Below are 16,964 nucleotides of genomic sequence, written 5' to 3'. Positions count from 1 at the left end.
AGCGGGGAAAGAGAAGACGTGTCAGTAGTGCCGGCTTCCAAAACAGACACCTGTGAGGGAGGCGGCAGCTTCTGGAATGTTTGTGAAGTGGCCAGGTCATTCCAGGCTCAGCCCCAGCTCTGCAGCTGCTTCGAGGGCCTCCCTGGCTTATTTCCTCATGAGCTGGGTTCCCGTCTCGATGTGCATTTGCCGCGAGGCTAAGCCCGACCTATCTGCTGCCAGCTTCTTCCTTCCCAGCGTGAATGATGTACCGACTGGAAACCCACACGGCTGGACCCCCGCCAGCCAACTCAGGCCCGTCTCCCTGGGGCTCCAGCCCTGGTCCACTGGACCAGGGGGCTGTGCAGGGCAGTGCCGTGCCCCCGGAGCACGTTGTAAAGGCATCGAAATACAGCAAGCCCTGGCAAAGCAAGTGGATTAAGTAACAGAAGTACCTCTAAATGTTTATTTAGGCTTCCTTAAAACATCCTGCCCTCTCCCATCTGCGCTGTGGAGGCTGGGCCGCCCAGCACAGCGCTCCCAACTGCACTGCGATGTGGCAGCCACTCCCTGAGGCTGTCCCACCCTGCATTCCGGGCCCCATGGGTGTTTAAGTCTGAGAACCATGAAGCCAACTATCTTCTACCCCCAGTCACTGCCCCTTGGCTCTCTCGAGCTGTCCACACACCCGTGGACCCTAGAGCACCTCCATCTGCCTGCCTCTTAGCTGTTCACAGGCTCTGCTGCAGCCACCAACCTTCAATTAGATGAAACCCCCACTTCCAAGCCCCCCTAAGGCTGCTGCACAGACCAGCCTGAACTAACCCTTCAAGGTGAAGGACAGCACCAAGGAAAGAAACATGTCCCCCCTCCTAGTGGAGTGGTGGCACCCCAGCCAGGTGTGGCCGTGCCCCTCTATGCAGGCTGTGCACTTCGAGAGGTCACAGGCCCCCCGGCCTCTGACGGGACGGTTTGATGCTTCCCTTCTTGAGGACAGCAAGTCTCAGGACCCTGGCGGGACACCCGCTGCCGAGACTCCTGGGAGGCCAGATGCAAGCCTGGTTATGGCAGCACAGCTTGCTGCCCTCGGTGCCTCAAACCTGTGTCCAGCTGCAGAGGCGAAGGTGGACTTTCATTGGCACGTTCAATTCTGGAGGATCGGAAAAGAGCTGTGCTCGGGCGGCCTGACCCTGCCCACGGTTAAGGGAAGGCTCCCACAGTTTGCACTAAATTCGCATCCAAAGACGTGTATAGAACGTTCTGCTCTCTGTAGCCCTTGTTCTGTGTGGGATCTTGGGGGGCCTCTACCGGAAGAGCCGGTACATCCGAGGGAGGCGCCCGTCTTTGCTCAACAGCGCGGCCTGGATGTGCTCGTAAGTCGGCAGGTCAGTCAGATCGCCCAGGGCGGCCACCGCAGGCTTCCCGCGCAGCATTTTGGAAGCAACTCTTTTGATGTCTTCCGGCCTCACATTACCTAGAGATCAAAAGGACATCGGGGGAACACCTGCCGCCCGCTCTGGTTCCATTCCTCTGCACGGCCCAGCTGTGGTCACAAGATGGATTGGGGAGGGGGTTTAGGGGTGGTCACCAATCTGCCATTGTCCCCACCACCTTCGGGGGAGGGGTGCTGAGAACCCCCGAGGGTTCGGAAGCAGCCACATAGGGACTGCAGTGTGAATCAGGATGAAATGACAGTGTTTTTCTTACAGGTTAAAGTCAATAGCTTAAGATTATTTTAAAATGCATAAAAACATGCCCACCCTAAGAGGCACTGGTGTATTTAAAAAAGAAAAAGCTCCTCATCCCATGAGTTACCTACAGGATGTGTCTGCAGGGAAGGAAAAAAAAAAAGTAAAGACAAAAGTCCTCAGGCATCCAGGCCAGAAAAGGGGCTGACGGGCTGCACAGGGAACCCAGGAGCCACGCCGACCAGCAGGTCCACTCTGCTACCGAGGAAGAGGACTCGAGGGACGAAGGGGGGCCCCCAAGGGGGACAGGGCTCCACGTGTGGGTGAAAGTGCCGTGCCCAGCAGGACTGAGGCTGAGGAAGCAACCGACGGTGACCCACAGTGCAACAGCGCGCTGGCCTGACCCTTCTGCGGTCTCGGACCCTCTGGATCTGAAGAAGCTAAGCTGAACCTGGGCTGCGCCGGGTGCGTTCGCGCACTCCCAGACCCCGCTGTGAAACCTGGAGTGGTGGCACATGGCCTAGTTGTGAGGGGGCAGAAAGCGGGGGCAGCTGGGGTGCAGGACCTGTGAGGAAGGCAGGCTTGTGGGTGTGGGAGCCACGCCCACCCAGGGCCCAACACCCCTCCTAGGAGGGACAGCAAGTCCCACCTGAGCCTGCCCGAGGCCATCGTCAGCCTGCCTGTGAGCACGGTACTCACGGATGAGCGCGCACAGCTCGTGGGGCAGCTTTCTGGAGCGGGCGGCCAGCACCTGCCTCCCCACGTCCTCGAAAATCACGGGCCTGGACTCCAGGTTCATCATGAGCATGGACATCAGCTGCGTCTTGGCTCGCTCCAGCTCCACCTGCGGGGGCACCCGGCGGCACCAGGTCACACGCAGCACAGCCAGCACGGGGGCTGCCCGAAGTGTGTCCTAGCGAGAGGCCTTCCGCTCATCCGCGGCGGAACAAGCCAACAGCTCCGGCCACGGGCTGACCCTGCCGCGCTTCCCCCTCCTCTGCCGTTCCTGGGCGGGCCCTCTGCCACACCGGAAGTAAGGACGAGACGTGCTTCCCCCGAGTTTTTTCTTATGTTTAAGGTTTGTCATACAGCATGAGAGGTATAAACCGCCAAACACCCAAAATCCAGGACCCCAAAGCTGGCCTCACAGGGGAAGTGGCAGTCACAAGGAGAGGAAATTCAGTAGAGACTCCAGGGCTCTGGCAGACCCCCCGGGGCAGGGCCTGGGCAGCTGTGTCCACCACGCTGCCTGGGAACTCAGGGAGCCAGCTCAACCAACCAACTTTATCTTGAGCCTCTCTCACCAAGTATGAAATTCAAAACTTTGTGGCTCCAGCAAATTACGTTCCTCGAGTTCGGCCTGTATTTGCGGGCACAGAAAGGGAACCGGGCAAGGACAGCCATGCCAGTGAACCTGGGAGCTACCAGACTTCGAGGAACAGGCACTGGAAATACACCAGCTGTTGAGATTCTGCATCATTTCTTAAGCACAATAATTCCTAATTTAAGACATGTCATTTTTACTTTTGTAAAAAGTAAGGATCAGGCAGATCCTTACAGCTCGTCTCAAACTGGCTTCGCGTCAGCACTGAAACACTAACACCCAGGTCTTAAAACATGTCTTTATGTTTTAAATAATGTCTCTTTTTAATTAAAAAGGGAGTGTGTGATTCCAGCAGGAAACACGGGACGTGCAGAACAGCAAGATGCAGCACACGGCCGGCCGAGAGACGGCCCGTCCGCGCACAACCTCACTGTTACTTCCCATGCGCACAGAATCTTACTTTTGCCAGTTCTGGTCCAGAAAGTAACAAGGTTTCTAAACACATGAGGTACCAAAAATCAGCAAAAGAAGAGGAAACAGAAGCTGAGGTCAAGACATGAAACAGAGTCGGGAGAAAGCTAGAAAGATGCCGGGTCACAGTGGCAGCCCGAGGCCCGCGCTCTCCACGCTGCCGCCCTGGTCCGGACTGTCCTGCAGGGTGGGGGAGGAGGGCAGACAGACTCTCTGTGGCATTTCTTCCAGTAAAGCTGAAAAAGGACACGGGGGGGCTCACAGGACTGGTCAGTGGACGTGAGCCGAGCAGAGTGCTGGGAGAGGGAGTGGGGCTCCCCACAGGAGCAGCTTAGCTGGAGGCCGGGGTCACCCCTGGGCTGCTGAGATACTGGGGCTGGAGACACAGGGAGCAGGCCCCCTGCCAACCCCCAACGCCATGTTCTTCACCGTCCAATGCTGGGGGAGACGTGGAAATGGCACCATGCTGTGCCCCCCACTTACCCCATCCACGGTTCCAGCCATTAAAATGAATTCCTTTGTGATGATTTCTACCATTTCTCGAACCTATGAGAGACAGCATGGAGATGAACAGTATGAACTGAACCCAACAGCCTTTTTTACCCAATCTGCACGAGCAGCTTCACACCGACACGAACTGTGAAGGGAGTGGAGGCTGGCTCGACCCCGGCCCTCACCTGTCTTGGGTCAGCACTGGCGTGGATACACAGGAGGCCCGTGTCCTCGTAGCTATGGTGGTAGGAGGTCGCATTGTACATCCAGTGGTGCCTGGGGAACATGGAGAAAGGGACACTCGCTAGGTGGTATCAAACCCAGAAGTGCCCACAGCTGGGCCTGGCGACCCCGGGGACAGCAGGCGGAAGGCCTACCTGTTGAGCACGTTGAGGTACAGCCTGGTAAACATGCCCTTGCCAGGACCACCGGCCGAGAAGGAGCCCCCACCTCCCATCATCATGTTCAGCACGGCAAAGGGGATGAAGTCTTCCTCCTGCAGGAGACGGGAGGGCAGAGCTCAGCAGAGGTGACTCCTGGCTTCAGGACCGGCTGTGGGGCCCAGCCGGGGCTTACCAAGAAAGAACAGCTCTCCAGTCCTATCATGATGTGTGTGAGCTCGGGGAACGGTGCTGGGCCCAGGCTGACGTTGGACATGTCTTTTTCTAGCTGTAACCAAGAAAAACAAATGAGTGTGCCTGTGCAAAAAACAACTTGGCTTGCACACTGCTCGGGTCAGATAATCTTAAAAATGATGCTGCAGGAATCAGTGCAAACGCTGGTCCCTCCCTCTGGGACAAAAACTATCCTTGGCCTTCTGCTTGAGCCAAACTCAGCTCTGAGAAGCTCTTGATTCCAGAAAGGTGACAGGCATCACTCTGAGACCAGAACCTGTATTCAGGCAAGGCCTGTCAGTTCTAACGCCTTCAGAAAAGTACAAAAACACCAAGAACAGAAGTTGGAAAGGCACTTGTAACTCAGGGTGTGGGATCTTTACCTTGACAGCGCCCCCAGTGTACTGTGCCACGGATCTATCAACGTCTGCAACCCCCTCGCTTCCCCAGGCCGGCCGGGCTCCCAGGAGGTGCCTTCTGGCACATTCCACCAGGTGCGCGTGCTCCACGCCCACCCCGGCCAGAACCATGCGATCGGGGGTGTAGTAGTTCCTCAGATACGAGTGGAGCACCTCCCGGTCAATCTTTGCGATATTTTCTGCGGGGCAGAAGCGGTGAAGGCCAACCGTGTTTTCCCTATAAGCGGCCTGAGAAAGGGCACAAGGGAAGCACAGGTGACAAGGTGGACACAACCAGGGACCTCACTTGAGGGGCAGCCCACCAGCTGCTTTTTTTAGCTACGGTTTGGCAGCAGCAGTTTCTTGTGTTCATAGCAATAGTAAAACCTACCTCCCCAAAGTGAAAACTCATTAAACTGAAATAAAACTCATTCTAGAGATGGAGTGGGAAGGATCCTGTTACTGTAAGAATTGGAAAATCAAGGACTTGTATCAACAGCAGCTCCAGAAATTAAGAATGTTCCATCAACACCCATAACATGCAGGGATGACATCAGGCAGCAAGCACCCGCTCGACTGCGGGGCTCAGGAGGGCCACCAGGGGGAGGTGGGGTGCTGGGGGGCCTGTTTTACCTCGTGAACCATCTCCGTGAGAAGCGGCTCTGGGTCCGGCCGCATACTGAGGTCCTCCAGCTCAAACCGAACAGCCATTCGCGCCATCTCAAGCTCCTCATCTGCGAGGAACCCAACACGGGACTCAGACCGCGCAGGCCAGGGTGGAGGCCGCGCCGGGCACGAGCTGCCAAGCTGGGCTGTTGGTGGTCGCTGGATGTGCGCAGTCTCCTCTGCCTTCACCAAGGGCAGACCCAGGGGCAGTTGTGGGAGCAAGGGGGAGCGTGCGCCTTGTGGGCAGGGACCTGTAGGCATCAGGCCGCTCATCTGGCTGTCACGAAGCAACCACCTGGACCTGCTCTGAGCCTTGGCTTACTCCCCAGAGAGGCACGCAGGGCCCTGACCTGTCTGTCCGGAGTGCTGCTGTGAGGGTAAGAGGACACTGGATGTTGAGGTGCTCAGAACACAAAGCCACGCCCAGCACCAGGTGCTGTTTCACCAGCTCACTGGGACGAGTGCAGTCTTAGAAAGCGAAGGCCAGGCTGCTGCGAGAGGACCGTTAGGCTGCCTGGAGCACTCAGCACGGCCCTCTCTCCTGGCCCCCTGCTGGCACGGAGCTCAGAGTCCCGCGTCTGCAAGGCCAAGGACGGGGAGCATAGGCTGGCACAAGGACATTTTTAGTGGTGTGCCAGTCAGGGCATTCAAAGACAGTCTGCGATGCCTTTCTGAAACCAAAGAACCAATTTCTCTAGAAATGCCAAAGGACAGAGAATACAGTGCTCTTTCCAGGGGCGGCCTCCACACACCTCCAGTCCAGCCCAGACCCCTCGGACAGCCCAGACATACCTGTCAGCCTGGGGTGCAGGACCACGTCAGCCAGCAAGCCGACCACTGTGTCCAGGCCTTTAGAGTCAGCAGACACAGCATACATGGTGGTGTCTCTGGAAAGACACAATGCCAGGCACTAAGGTCGCAGCAGACACAAGCCAGCAGGGATGTTTTCATCGATTTGCATTAAGGATCGGCACAGGCTTGGTGCTTTTGCCTTTCCCATCTTAGAGTGACTCCCAGTGGGCCAACCCTGACCCTGGCTGAGTGCTGGAGTGAAAGGTGCTATTCAGCCGAGATGGGCAGAGCCAGGCCTCGGTCCCTACCAGCACAGCTCCCTCCACCGTGGGCCACTTCATACCTGTGCTTTCTGCGTGTCTGCTACATGGACTGACTGCAGGGTATGGAAGCATGTTTGGCTTCATTGGCTGGGGGGACTGACAGGCCAGAGCACTAGCCCCAGCAGAGGCACTGCAAGCAGATGTGCCCAGTGAGTCAGCCAGGCTGGCACAAGCAGACCAACCAGAGCCTGAGGTGGGGCAGGAGACTGAGGAACCAACACAAGGCCACATGGACTCCACCAAGCCTGAAAGGGGACATGGCCACCAGTGTGTCTGCAGAAGGGTGGCTCTCAGCGAGGCCACAGCACTGCATGGGGAGGGTAGGACAGCAGCCTGAAGGGAAGAGTGGGCTGTGGGGGTCAGGATACTGCCTGCCTGCCCCAAGGAGGAGCTGCCTGGGAAGACAAGATCTGAGGCAAGAACACAGAAAGTCTCACACACTAGGCCCTGAGTGCAGACTCTGCACACAGGCAGCTGGAAGCCTCCAATTTCCAATGAACCTTTTTTGAAAATGTGAAAAAGCTGCCTCCAATCTCTTAGTGTACTTTTCCAGCATCCAGATGTAAATAATCAACCTCTGAAAGAAGTGTGATCTCTGTACACCCATCTCACACTGATCTGAGAAGAGCATTCTGAGGGGCTCCATGTGGGGCATCCACCACCTACCCTTGTCTACAGCGCCCCTACCCAGTCTGCACCCCAGCTGCATCCGGGACCTCACACTCTCCCCAGTCAGGACTGCTCCCTGGCCTGTGCCATGCCGCCCACTCCACCCCTTGCTCTGTCTGGCAAACTCCTTCTAGGACCAGCCCCAACATCACCTGCTATCACTCCTTTCCTGACCCCAGACCTGGCCAGCTGCTTTCCCCCCACGCTCCCACCACCCCTAGCTCCTGGTTCTTGGGTCCATCACCTGTGGTGCAGCACTCGGCCTGATCTGTGAGCATCTTGGGGCAGGGCCTGCTTTGCATCCCCAGTGCCCAGCCAGCAGCCTCCTGGGGACTTCGTGGCCCTTGAAGCGTGCTCCTCTGTGTAAGTGTCACCACCTGTGGGCTTTGCCCATCCAATTCTCCACCCAACTCCACCTAGGCCAGCGCTGGCTCACCATAACCTCCAGAGCCTCTCTGGTGGGAGGGGCTCAGTGGGACTCTGACCAAGGATGAGAAAGTTCCATGTGATTGCAAAACAAGCTCTTAAAGTGAAAACTGGAGTACCTTGACGTCTGGCAGTCACAGATACCCCCATGCTTTTCCAAGGTAAGCAGAATCTCATCCTTGCTGTCAAATCGATCAGTAGACTAGTAAAAAGCAAAGAAAAAAACTAATCAAGATAAGCAATTCCTAAAATACAGTTAAGAAGAAAACTTACTTTTTCTTTCAAAGAACACATGAAATTCAAATTATTTTTTAACTTCAAGATCGCTCGTTAACATTAACTTGGCAACTTAACCATTCATCAAAATAACCATTCTAAAAATGCGAAACTTGATTCTTCCCAAATATAGTCTCAAAAATCACAGATTGGACACTGACCGAAAATGCCAATTTTTCCAGAAAGTGAGCAATTCCACTAAGATATTTTGCTTCATATCTTGATCCTGAATTAATAAGAACTGGCAATAAAAAAAAAATGGACAAGTTAAGTCAAATGTTCAAAAGTGAAGTTTAATCGAGAAACCTTTCAAAATCACAAATGACTAAGCAGCAAAATTGAATTACAGGAGGGTGACGGACATGTAATGGATCGTTATCTTGATCACGAGAACAGTCACACAGCTATAAGCATTCGCCAACAGTTACGGATGTGCCTATTTATCCGTGGTGGTAAACTTTTAGAATGAAAGGTAGAAAAAGGGAAAACACCACCCCCAAATTGGCCATGGTTCGTAGTTTTCAGACCTCATACCATGCTCCCCCTCACGAATACAATTCTTAGAGGATGTCCTCATTGCGACAGCCCACGGAAGCGCGCGGTGGTAAAACAAACGGGCCACCCGAAGCCGCACCAACAGTACTTACTTCCCACCGTACAGAACTGCCCAAACTTATTTTGGGATGCCACGCGAAGCCCATTGTCCAGTGTGGTGACTCTGGTTTCAAACTTTTCCTGTCCATCAACTGCAGCGAAGACGGGCTTTGGTACTCCAGGTAAGGGCGACGAGAGCGGGATGTCGGGACAGGCACCGCCGCTGCTGAACGGTCTGTGCGCGGGGGCTCCGGGGCTGAAAGGGGGGCGGCTGGCGGTCACGCAAGACCCAGGCACCGGGCCCGTGGTGGCCGCTCAGGCGCCGTCGGGCGCATTCCGTCTGCCTTGCAGGCAACACCTCCCTTTCTGGAGGACCTTTTCTACACTCGAGAGACAACGCGGAGCATGATCGAGAGCCCCATCGCTGGGTGCAAACTCGGGCTCTACCCAGGGACTCCCTGCCATCTCTGTGCGACAGCGACGACAGCGCCTCGCTCCGACGGAGGCGGCGGGTCGCCACAGCCCTTGGCCGGGCGTCTGTCCCCTGTCCGGCCTGCCGCGCGCCCACCGGCACCGTGCCCCTGGCGGGACGCTTCCCACCATCTCTTGGCTCGAGTACCACGTCCTCGGACGGCAGCTACCCCTCGTCGTTTTACCTGTACTTTCCGTTACTTTCTGCCACTGAACGCTGCTTGCTTACTTAAGGGCATTTAAGGGGCTGCTGACTGTGCTACTGTCTGTGGCCACTGCGCGGGGACAGCAACGGGCGCGGCCGAGGCCAGCTGCGCCTGCACGAGGGGCCCGGCCGCCTGCGCGGGAGGGCGGCGGGCGCTGGAGACGCCGGGTACCGCAGAGACGCGGCCCAGCCGTCCGGGGCCCGGCCCCAGGGCGGGCGGAACCGCGGCTCTGCGGGCCTGAAGGCGCCCAGGCTAACGCGTCACGCGGCCCGGGACGGGGCCCGCTGGCCGGGAGAGCGGGGGAGAGGCTCGGCGGCCGGGGAATGAGCGGCGGCCGGGGCCTGAGGCCCGGGACGCCCGAGGGGAGGCGCCCCAGTCGCTCCGGGGACGAGGCCGGGGCCCCGCGGTCCGAGCCCGACCGCGCGACGCCGCGCCTGGGAGCGGGGAAGCCACGGGCAGAACGTCCGTTGGGACGCGAACCGCCCCGGGACACGGCCGCCGGCCGCCCCTCGGCCCGCTCTCGGCTCACCTCGGACGCGAGCGGCGCCAGGGGCCCGAGCCTCGCAACAGCCGCGTCGCCGCCAGCAACATAGCCGCCATCTCGTGTCTCCGCCCGCCGCCTCTGTCGTCACTTCCGCTTCCTTCCACGACATCCCGCCCACTTGGCACGGGCCCGCGGCGCTGCGACTCGAGCTTCCGGTGCGCAGAGCGGAAGCCGCGGCCCGAGGCTCGAAACGGCGGGTGGGCGGCGGGTGCGGGCACTTCGGCCCGCGGCGTGGGCAGAGCCGGGGCCATGGAGCCGCTGCTGTCGGGCTAGGGAGGGCCGGCGCTGCCGGGTCCGCGGCGATGGCGGGCTATGCGCGTCGTCCGGGCTTCCCTCCGCTGTCGCGAGCCCAGAGCCTCACCATTCCTGATGGTGAGTGGCGGGGGCCGGGCCGGGCAGCTGGGTCGTGGGGCTGGGGGCCGGGGCCGTCCAGCCGAGCGGCCGCGCCCCACCCCGGGGCCCCTCGCCCCCGTGAGGTCCCGCCCAGGCGGGCACGCAGAGCGCGCGGTGAAGTCGCTCTTGTTATTACAGCTCCAGCGTTCTATGAGCGCCGGTCCTGTCTCCCCCAGCTAGGCTGTGAGCGCCCCCGTGGCAGGGATCTGGACTCCCACTTCTTCGGCATTCGGCCGACGTTTATGTGCTATGTACCCAGTCCAGTGCTAGCTTCCGTTGGAGGCACAGGTGAGAGACAAGCCGCAGGGACCCATGCACCCGCACTACCGTAGGTCCCTGGCTGTAGCAGTGACTCGCCCCTTTACCCAGCAGTGAGCACTGAGAGCCACTGCCTGCCAGGCACCAGGAATACAAGGTGCAGAGTGGTTCCGCCCGCTAGGACCTCACAGTCTAGTTTTGGGGACACCCCTGCCCCAGACAATTCAGTATGGGGTGGCAAGGTGCCACAATGGAGGTATACCCAGTGGGAACATAGGAAGCCACCTCCCTTCCAGGTGGTGGTGGGGATGGAAAGGAAGTCTTCGTCCAGTAGGTCGTGATGGAAGCCATCTAGCAGCTGGCAGTGACCGGCGTCAGTTACTCCTCCCTGAGCAGCTACACTGCCAGCTGTCCAGGGTGCGCAGCAAGCATTTAAGCATCAAGGGTCTGAGGGGCTATTGGCAACTCACAGAGGCACTCAGGAGGTATCACAAGGCATGGGGGGATATGCACAGCCCTTGAACATCAAAACCCACTGGGTGCTTTTTCAGAATCACAGATGGCAGGGCCCTTTGGAAGTCAAACCATCTCCAGGGGCAGGAGCCTGGAGCTTCGGTTTTTAAAAAGTTCCCCAGAATATGAGAACCACTGTAATAGGGACCTCTTGTCAAAAAAAAAAGTGGTCATGATGGTGTGATGGTGTCTCTGTAGATTTTGGCTTCGGAAAGGGGTTAGGTGCTAAGCAAGGCCCATCAGGAGCCCAGGAGATGCATTTTGGAGGTGGAGCAGTTCTGCAATCTTTTCTTTTTCTCTCTGACATGCAGTGCCAGGCACGTGTCCAATTGCAAGTTGTTGGTTTGACAGCCTGTAACTAGCACACCTGGAGCAAACTGGGCACAGGAGCCCCTGATGTATGAGGAGCATGGGCCCAGGGACACGGGGAGGTGGGGGCTGCAGCTGGGAGGTCTGAGGAGACCGTGAGTGCCAGGATTACGTGAGTGAACCACGAACAGTTGGCACATGGACTTAGGTAACTGGTGACCGAATTGGCCAGTTTGGTACTGAGAGCAGGAAGGAAGTGGGGAGAGAGAAGGGAGAGGTGGGTGTTTGGGTAGGGAAAAGGAGAGGCTGAGCAGTGATCCCCAGTATGGCTGCCCCTTTGGGCCTCTGACAGCCCCCGGTGGAGGCTGTGCCGCAGACTAACCAGCAGTCCACGTGGGAGGGGAAGCACATCGTGGTCTAAAGATTCCCAGGTTGTCTCCATGGGCAACAAGGAATGGGAACCGGGGTTGGGATTGGGAGGGAGAACTCAGCACGCAGAAGGAGAGCTGCCGTTGGCCAGCTTTCTCATTTCCTAGTGTCACTGAGCTCTGGTGGAACAACGGGTGGCATTCAAGATTTTAGATGTGGTCATGTTCTGGCAAGAGAAATGATCTCTTAGTGACCTTGAGGAGACTGCACCTGTTGACATCCATTATTATTTCAGATGATAAGCTTAAAGACCTTGAAGAGGCAAATCCCTTCTCCTTTAAAGAGTTTCTAAAAACTAAGAACCTCAGCCTGTCGAAAGAGGACACAACCAAGCGTAGAATCTACCCAAAGGTAAACCTGAGGAGTTGTATACAGTGACCTCAGACAGAAAAGGCCTCCAGAGCACCTCTCTCGGGTTGCTCGCACCTTTGGAGGAGACAGTGCAGGAGTCACGGGGCGGGCAAGGCAGTGCCAAGACGAGTGGGGAGGTCGTGTGGGTTGGGGAGATTTCCTGGTGAATGAGATTGGGCCTCCCTTTTTGTCCCGGTGGTGAGTATCCAGAAAGAAAGGTCTGCAGTGGCTTCTGGGCCTGAGCCCTGCCTCCCACCATTCCTTTAGGAAGCCACGAGGCACTTGCTGGGGCTGGACCACAGCTCCCCAACCTCCCAAACCACGGCATATGATCTGGATTATCAGCAGCCGTTTTTTGAAGATCTAACAGGAGCTGGTGACCTCCTGGATGCGGACGATGAGGATGAGGACAATGGGTGGAATGGGGCCTATCTTCCATCCACTGTGGAGCAGACCCACTCCTCAAGGGCCACTGCCAGCACGTCACCCTGTGGCACATACGTCTCCTTTTTTTCCGACCCATCAGAGCTGGTGGGGCCCGATGCTCTGCACCCGTGGACACTGAGTGGCTCCGACTCTCGTGTCTCTCCGGTGGGGAGCCCCAGTGCAGACTTCACAGCCCACGGAGAGACGCTGGGGGACAGGCACCTTCGGACACTGCAGATAAGTTACGAAGCAGTAAGTGAGGGGCTGTGTGGCAGCATCTGAGAGGCTCAGAGGAGACTGGTGGCCTGGAGCTTTGGCTGCAGGTTGGGTGCAGCAATCTGCTTGTCTCTCCTTGTGCTGCCCAGTCACCTCTGTCAGCATAGCTGCCTCTGAAGGGCTGTGGAGTGTGGCCCTTCTGGGGCGTGAACTGAAACAGTTGAGGCCCTCAAAGGGCTGTCCTCTCCGAAAAGCATACGGTCTGGCCATCAGCTCAGGACATGTTGCCAAGTGCTCTGAGTAGAGGAGATTTTTGAGGCCTTCAGGAGACTTTGCACCTGTGAAAAGTGAAACAAGAGTCTGTGATCATAGGCCCTTAAAAAGTAGACATTTTTATTCTTGGTTTTTCTCTGTAAGCAGATTATAGGTTGACTCTAGAATATTCCTGTTTATGAAGAAGTTCCAGAGCCAAATTGCAGATGACAGACCCCTTTTGAGTGAGACATACTGAGTTTCTAATAAGGATTTTCTTTCTCTACAGCTGAAAGATGAAAATTCTAAGCTAAGAAGAAAGCTGACTGAGGTTCAGAGCTTCTCTGAAACTCAAACAGAAATGTATGTAAGCTTTTAGTTAGGATCACAATTCAAAACATCTTCAACACGGCCAATTTTTAAAAGATAATGAAGTGATTAGAGTTGAGTTGAGCTGGGTTTTATTGTATGTAAATCCTCAGCATTGAACATGGTTCCTGTGTTCTGTGTAAAAGCTTATTTTAAACATTAGACCAAAACCAACTGCGGCTGACGAGCTGACCGCTGAGGGTGCCCTCGCTGAGGTCATCCCAGAACAATGGGCTCCTAGGGTTCTCAGCAAATCAACCCAATTAAAACGCCTTTGAGAAGCTGCCTTAGCGTTGCCCCCCTGAGTCATGAAGGGCTCTGTGTTTCTCATGAGGGTGAGGACGCTGGAGAGGAAACTAGAAGCAAAGGTGATCAAGGAGGAGAGCGACTACCGTGACCTGGAGTCTGTGGTTCAGCAGGTGGAGCAGAATCTGGAGCTGATGACGGTACGTGGGGAGAGCCGCTCTCCCCAGGGAGGGGGCTGCGGCCTGCAGGCCTGCTCCCCCAGGTGGGCGCTGTGACTTGTTGGGTCCATGTCACTCCTGAGGGTGGACCCAAGCCCTGCTGTGGCAGGGGGGACGTGTATGTCTGGGTGGGTCCCAGAGGCTTTTAGCAGAGGTGCAGGTTCTGTGAGAAAGGGTCCCTCGCCCCACGCCACCTGGTTGGGCTAGCTGGAAGGGGGTGAGGGCGGAGGGGCTGCGAAGGGGTGGACGGGTCCTGCACCCGTATTGCATGTCAGTAACGCTCTTTGTTTTCTGGGGAGGGATAACAGAAACGGGCTGTAAAGGCTGAAAATCACGTCATGAAGCTGAAACAGGAAAAAGGCTTGCTCCAGGTAATTACAGGTCTCAGACATTTTTATGTGTGTGCAAATTCAGGGAGTTTCCAGAAAAGACTGGAAACATCAGCTGGGGCTTTCCCTGCCCAATAGATGGAATACCTAAAACCAGAACCACGCCCGCTGCCCTCTGGGGCCTTAAGGAGGGAAACAGTTCCGTGCGGTTTCTTCCACCTGATGAGAGCCACGGGCACTCACTGTATTACTGGGCGGCTTGTGCACGTGGGCAGGCTTCTCACTTCTGTAGATGGGTGCTGAGGATAGGCTGAAGTCCAGGACGCTGTCAGGCCCACCTATATCTCTTGGGAGCACCCCTCCACACACATACTTGGAAGGAGCTCCTGTTGCTGTGGGGCCAGGCCCCCACCCCTCAGCTGCCGTGTTTGGGGTTGCACCCCTGTTCAGCAGGGAAGGTTCTTGCACTCGCTCACCACTCTCCGCCAGGCACAGGTGTCTAACTTCAGGCGGGAGAACGAAGCCCTGCGGTCCGGCCAGGGCGCCAGCCTGACTACGGTGAAGGAGAACACCGATGTGGCCTTGCAGAACCTCCGTGTCGTCATGAACAACGCACATTCCTCGATAAAGTGAGTGCCCGGGGGCTGGGGTCAGCGCTGGCAGGTGGCCCGTAGCCTGGAAGGACTGCGCTTAGCACTGGTATTCAGATTGCTGGGGCTTTCGGGCTTCAGGAGGGGCAGTGCGCTGGACAATCTGTTAATGCCAAGGTCGCAGGATGTGTACTCAGACAGCAGGCTCTTGAATGGTAACAGCCATACTTACCTGAGCATTAATGTCAGACAGGCAGGAAGCTCTGCTCCTTTGCTTACAAAACACCAAAGTTCTAAATGAAAAGGAGTATTTCCTCTAGTTGTAGAAAACAAATTCATAGACGACCACAGTGCAGCGCTTGGCATGGTGAGGACGCTGGAGCATCAGCTGCTGCCCTCATGGATAAGCACCATCGCCTGCCTGCTGCAGCTGAGCTCTGCAGGGACAGCAGTGCCCAGCCCAGCAGGAGCATGGTGGGCATAACTAAGCCCATTCCACTTAGGTTTAGTGCCAGTCTCTTCAGAGTAAATCTAAGATTTTAAAAAACCTGCACTTTTCTCTCAAGCCTCTTGGCTTTGATGCTTGTTCTCGCTGTTGAACAGTTGTAGCAGCATTTAACATCCGTGTTTCCTTTTAGGCAGCTGGTTTCTGGAGCTGAAACATTGAATCTTGTTGCTGAAATCCTTAAATCCATAGACAGAATTTCTGAAATTAAAGACGAGGAGAAGGAGGAGACAACGGCAGAGTCTTGAGAACCACTGAGATGCTTCCAGCTCACAGCTGTTTACATCCTGAAATCAATACTTACTGGATTTGAAAACACCATTGTGTCTTTAAAATGCAGTCTTCACCTGTAGTAAAAATATTTTATCACGAGGTACTAATTTCATGACCTAAAACAGTATTAGTTGTCAACGGCAATGAGGAGCAGCTCCTGTACCTGTGAGCTGCACCTGTAGATTCTATGCAGCCCTTCTGGGTGAACTCCCCACTCTTTTATGGTTTCTAATCGATTGGGAGACATTTTTATAAAAGCCAGTGATATGTTACGGTTACTAAACATGAAAACAGTAGTTCCGTAGTGTTTCCATCGTCATTCCAGAACATTAACTGTAGGAGGCCGAGGTGGAGGCCAACCAATGTCTCCGCGGGGCCTGCTTTCACATCCTTAGGTGTGGGGCACTGAATCCCCCGTGCCCTCCGCAGCCCGGTCCTCCGTGGCTGCAGCAGCCACAGCTAATCGATTGCCCTTGATTTTGTGAGCAAAGACAAACACTAAATGAGCCATAAACCAAACGATCACCTTGGACAGGGACTTGTGCCTTTTTGCCACCACTCTGCCCCCTCTGGCTCACTGTCCGTGCCTGTGGCCTTCACAGGGGTGGCTCCTGTGGCTGGTGGCCCGAGTGTGGACGCCCGTTTGGTGGGGACTGCTGTCCTCCAACGGACCAAGGTCAGCACTGGCATTCCATAGTGCAAAGCCATGTAAATGCACCTTTTGTGGGTTTTTAGACTTAAAAAACTGCTTTTGGCTGGAGGGTTTTCATACATTTCAAGTGGCATTTTGTACAGTGACGTGTAGAAGTCAGGAATATAGAGTATGTGCAGAGCCTTTTAGAGTTAGTTTGAGGTCTCCGGGTGCCTTTACAACTGCTCTCTGATGTAGGGAAGGCGTAACACACACTGTATGCCTCTGGCTGTTTGCCTGTAGACATTTTTTTAAATTTCCTCTTCCCCTCCTGTTCAGATTGACAGTTTATTTAATAAAGTCTAGAAGTCATGCACTGTCCTACATTTTCTGAATTTAGTTCTTTATGCTTGAGAATCACGCCGCTGTTGTCCTTATCCTGATGGGTGACTCGTGCTGTTAAATTAAGCATTGGTCTCCTGGCCCGTGAGACCAAAGGTGGACTCAGACCACCGCCTCGGGACCGCAGCCCTGAGTGTGGATGGGGGATGCGCGGGGCAGATAGCCTGGTGTCCCCTCTGGCCACCTGCTCGTGGGCCTGACTGGGCCAGAAGGTGGCCTCCAGCCCTGACCCGATCTTCCCCTGCTGTGGCTGCTGCAGCCACGGAGGACCGGGCTGCGGAGGGCACGGGGGATTCAGTGCCCCACACCTAAGGATGTGAA

The 16,964-nt window shown here is 56.0% G+C and overlaps 2 protein-coding genes across 8 annotated transcripts; one reads left to right on the top strand and one right to left on the bottom strand.

The window, feature by feature from the left end:
• Window positions 1-417: 417 nt before the first annotated feature.
• PMPCA (peptidase, mitochondrial processing subunit alpha) lies at window positions 418-10,067 on the bottom strand. 2 transcript variants are annotated; one of them, XM_037007684.2, is made up of 13 exons: window positions 9,919-10,067; window positions 8,766-8,968; window positions 8,280-8,359; window positions 7,962-8,044; window positions 6,425-6,519; window positions 5,600-5,700; window positions 4,952-5,215; window positions 4,531-4,623; window positions 4,332-4,450; window positions 4,140-4,230; window positions 3,946-4,008; window positions 2,367-2,511; window positions 418-1,453 (listed from the first exon to the last, which is right to left on the bottom strand). In XM_037007684.2, exons 1-13 carry the CDS (start codon window positions 9,987-9,989, stop codon window positions 1,284-1,286), a joined length of 1,578 nt encoding a protein of 525 aa, XP_036863579.2. In that variant the 5' UTR covers window positions 9,990-10,067; the 3' UTR covers window positions 418-1,283. The 2 variants fall into 2 exon arrangements, with proteins under 2 accessions (XP_036863579.2, XP_036863580.2); XM_037007685.2 differs by lacking the exon at window positions 418-1,453 and adding an exon at window positions 1,471-2,232 and having other exon boundaries at window positions 2,317-2,511.
• Window positions 10,068-10,088: 21 nt separating this feature from the next.
• ENTR1 (endosome associated trafficking regulator 1) lies at window positions 10,089-16,622 on the top strand. 6 transcript variants are annotated; one of them, XM_037007693.2, is made up of 9 exons: window positions 10,089-10,305; window positions 10,465-10,614; window positions 12,071-12,186; window positions 12,454-12,864; window positions 13,370-13,443; window positions 13,784-13,895; window positions 14,222-14,284; window positions 14,732-14,871; window positions 15,471-16,622. In XM_037007693.2, the coding sequence occupies exons 1-9, from the start codon at window positions 10,236-10,238 to the stop codon at window positions 15,583-15,585; spliced, it is 1,251 nt and encodes a 416-aa protein (XP_036863588.2). In that variant the 5' UTR covers window positions 10,089-10,235; the 3' UTR covers window positions 15,586-16,622. The 6 variants fall into 6 exon arrangements, with proteins under 6 accessions (XP_036863588.2, XP_036863587.2, XP_036863584.2 ...); XM_037007692.2 differs by having other exon boundaries at window positions 14,693-14,871; XM_037007687.2 differs by having other exon boundaries at window positions 10,110-10,305; window positions 10,503-10,614; window positions 14,693-14,871.
• The last annotated feature ends 342 nt before the right edge of the window (window positions 16,623-16,964 follow it).

This window comes from Manis javanica, chromosome 2, assembly GCF_040802235.1.
Source record: "Manis javanica isolate MJ-LG chromosome 2, MJ_LKY, whole genome shotgun sequence".
NCBI lineage: Eukaryota > Metazoa > Chordata > Mammalia > Pholidota > Manidae > Manis > Manis javanica.
This window is presented reverse-complemented; position numbering and strand designations above follow the sequence as displayed.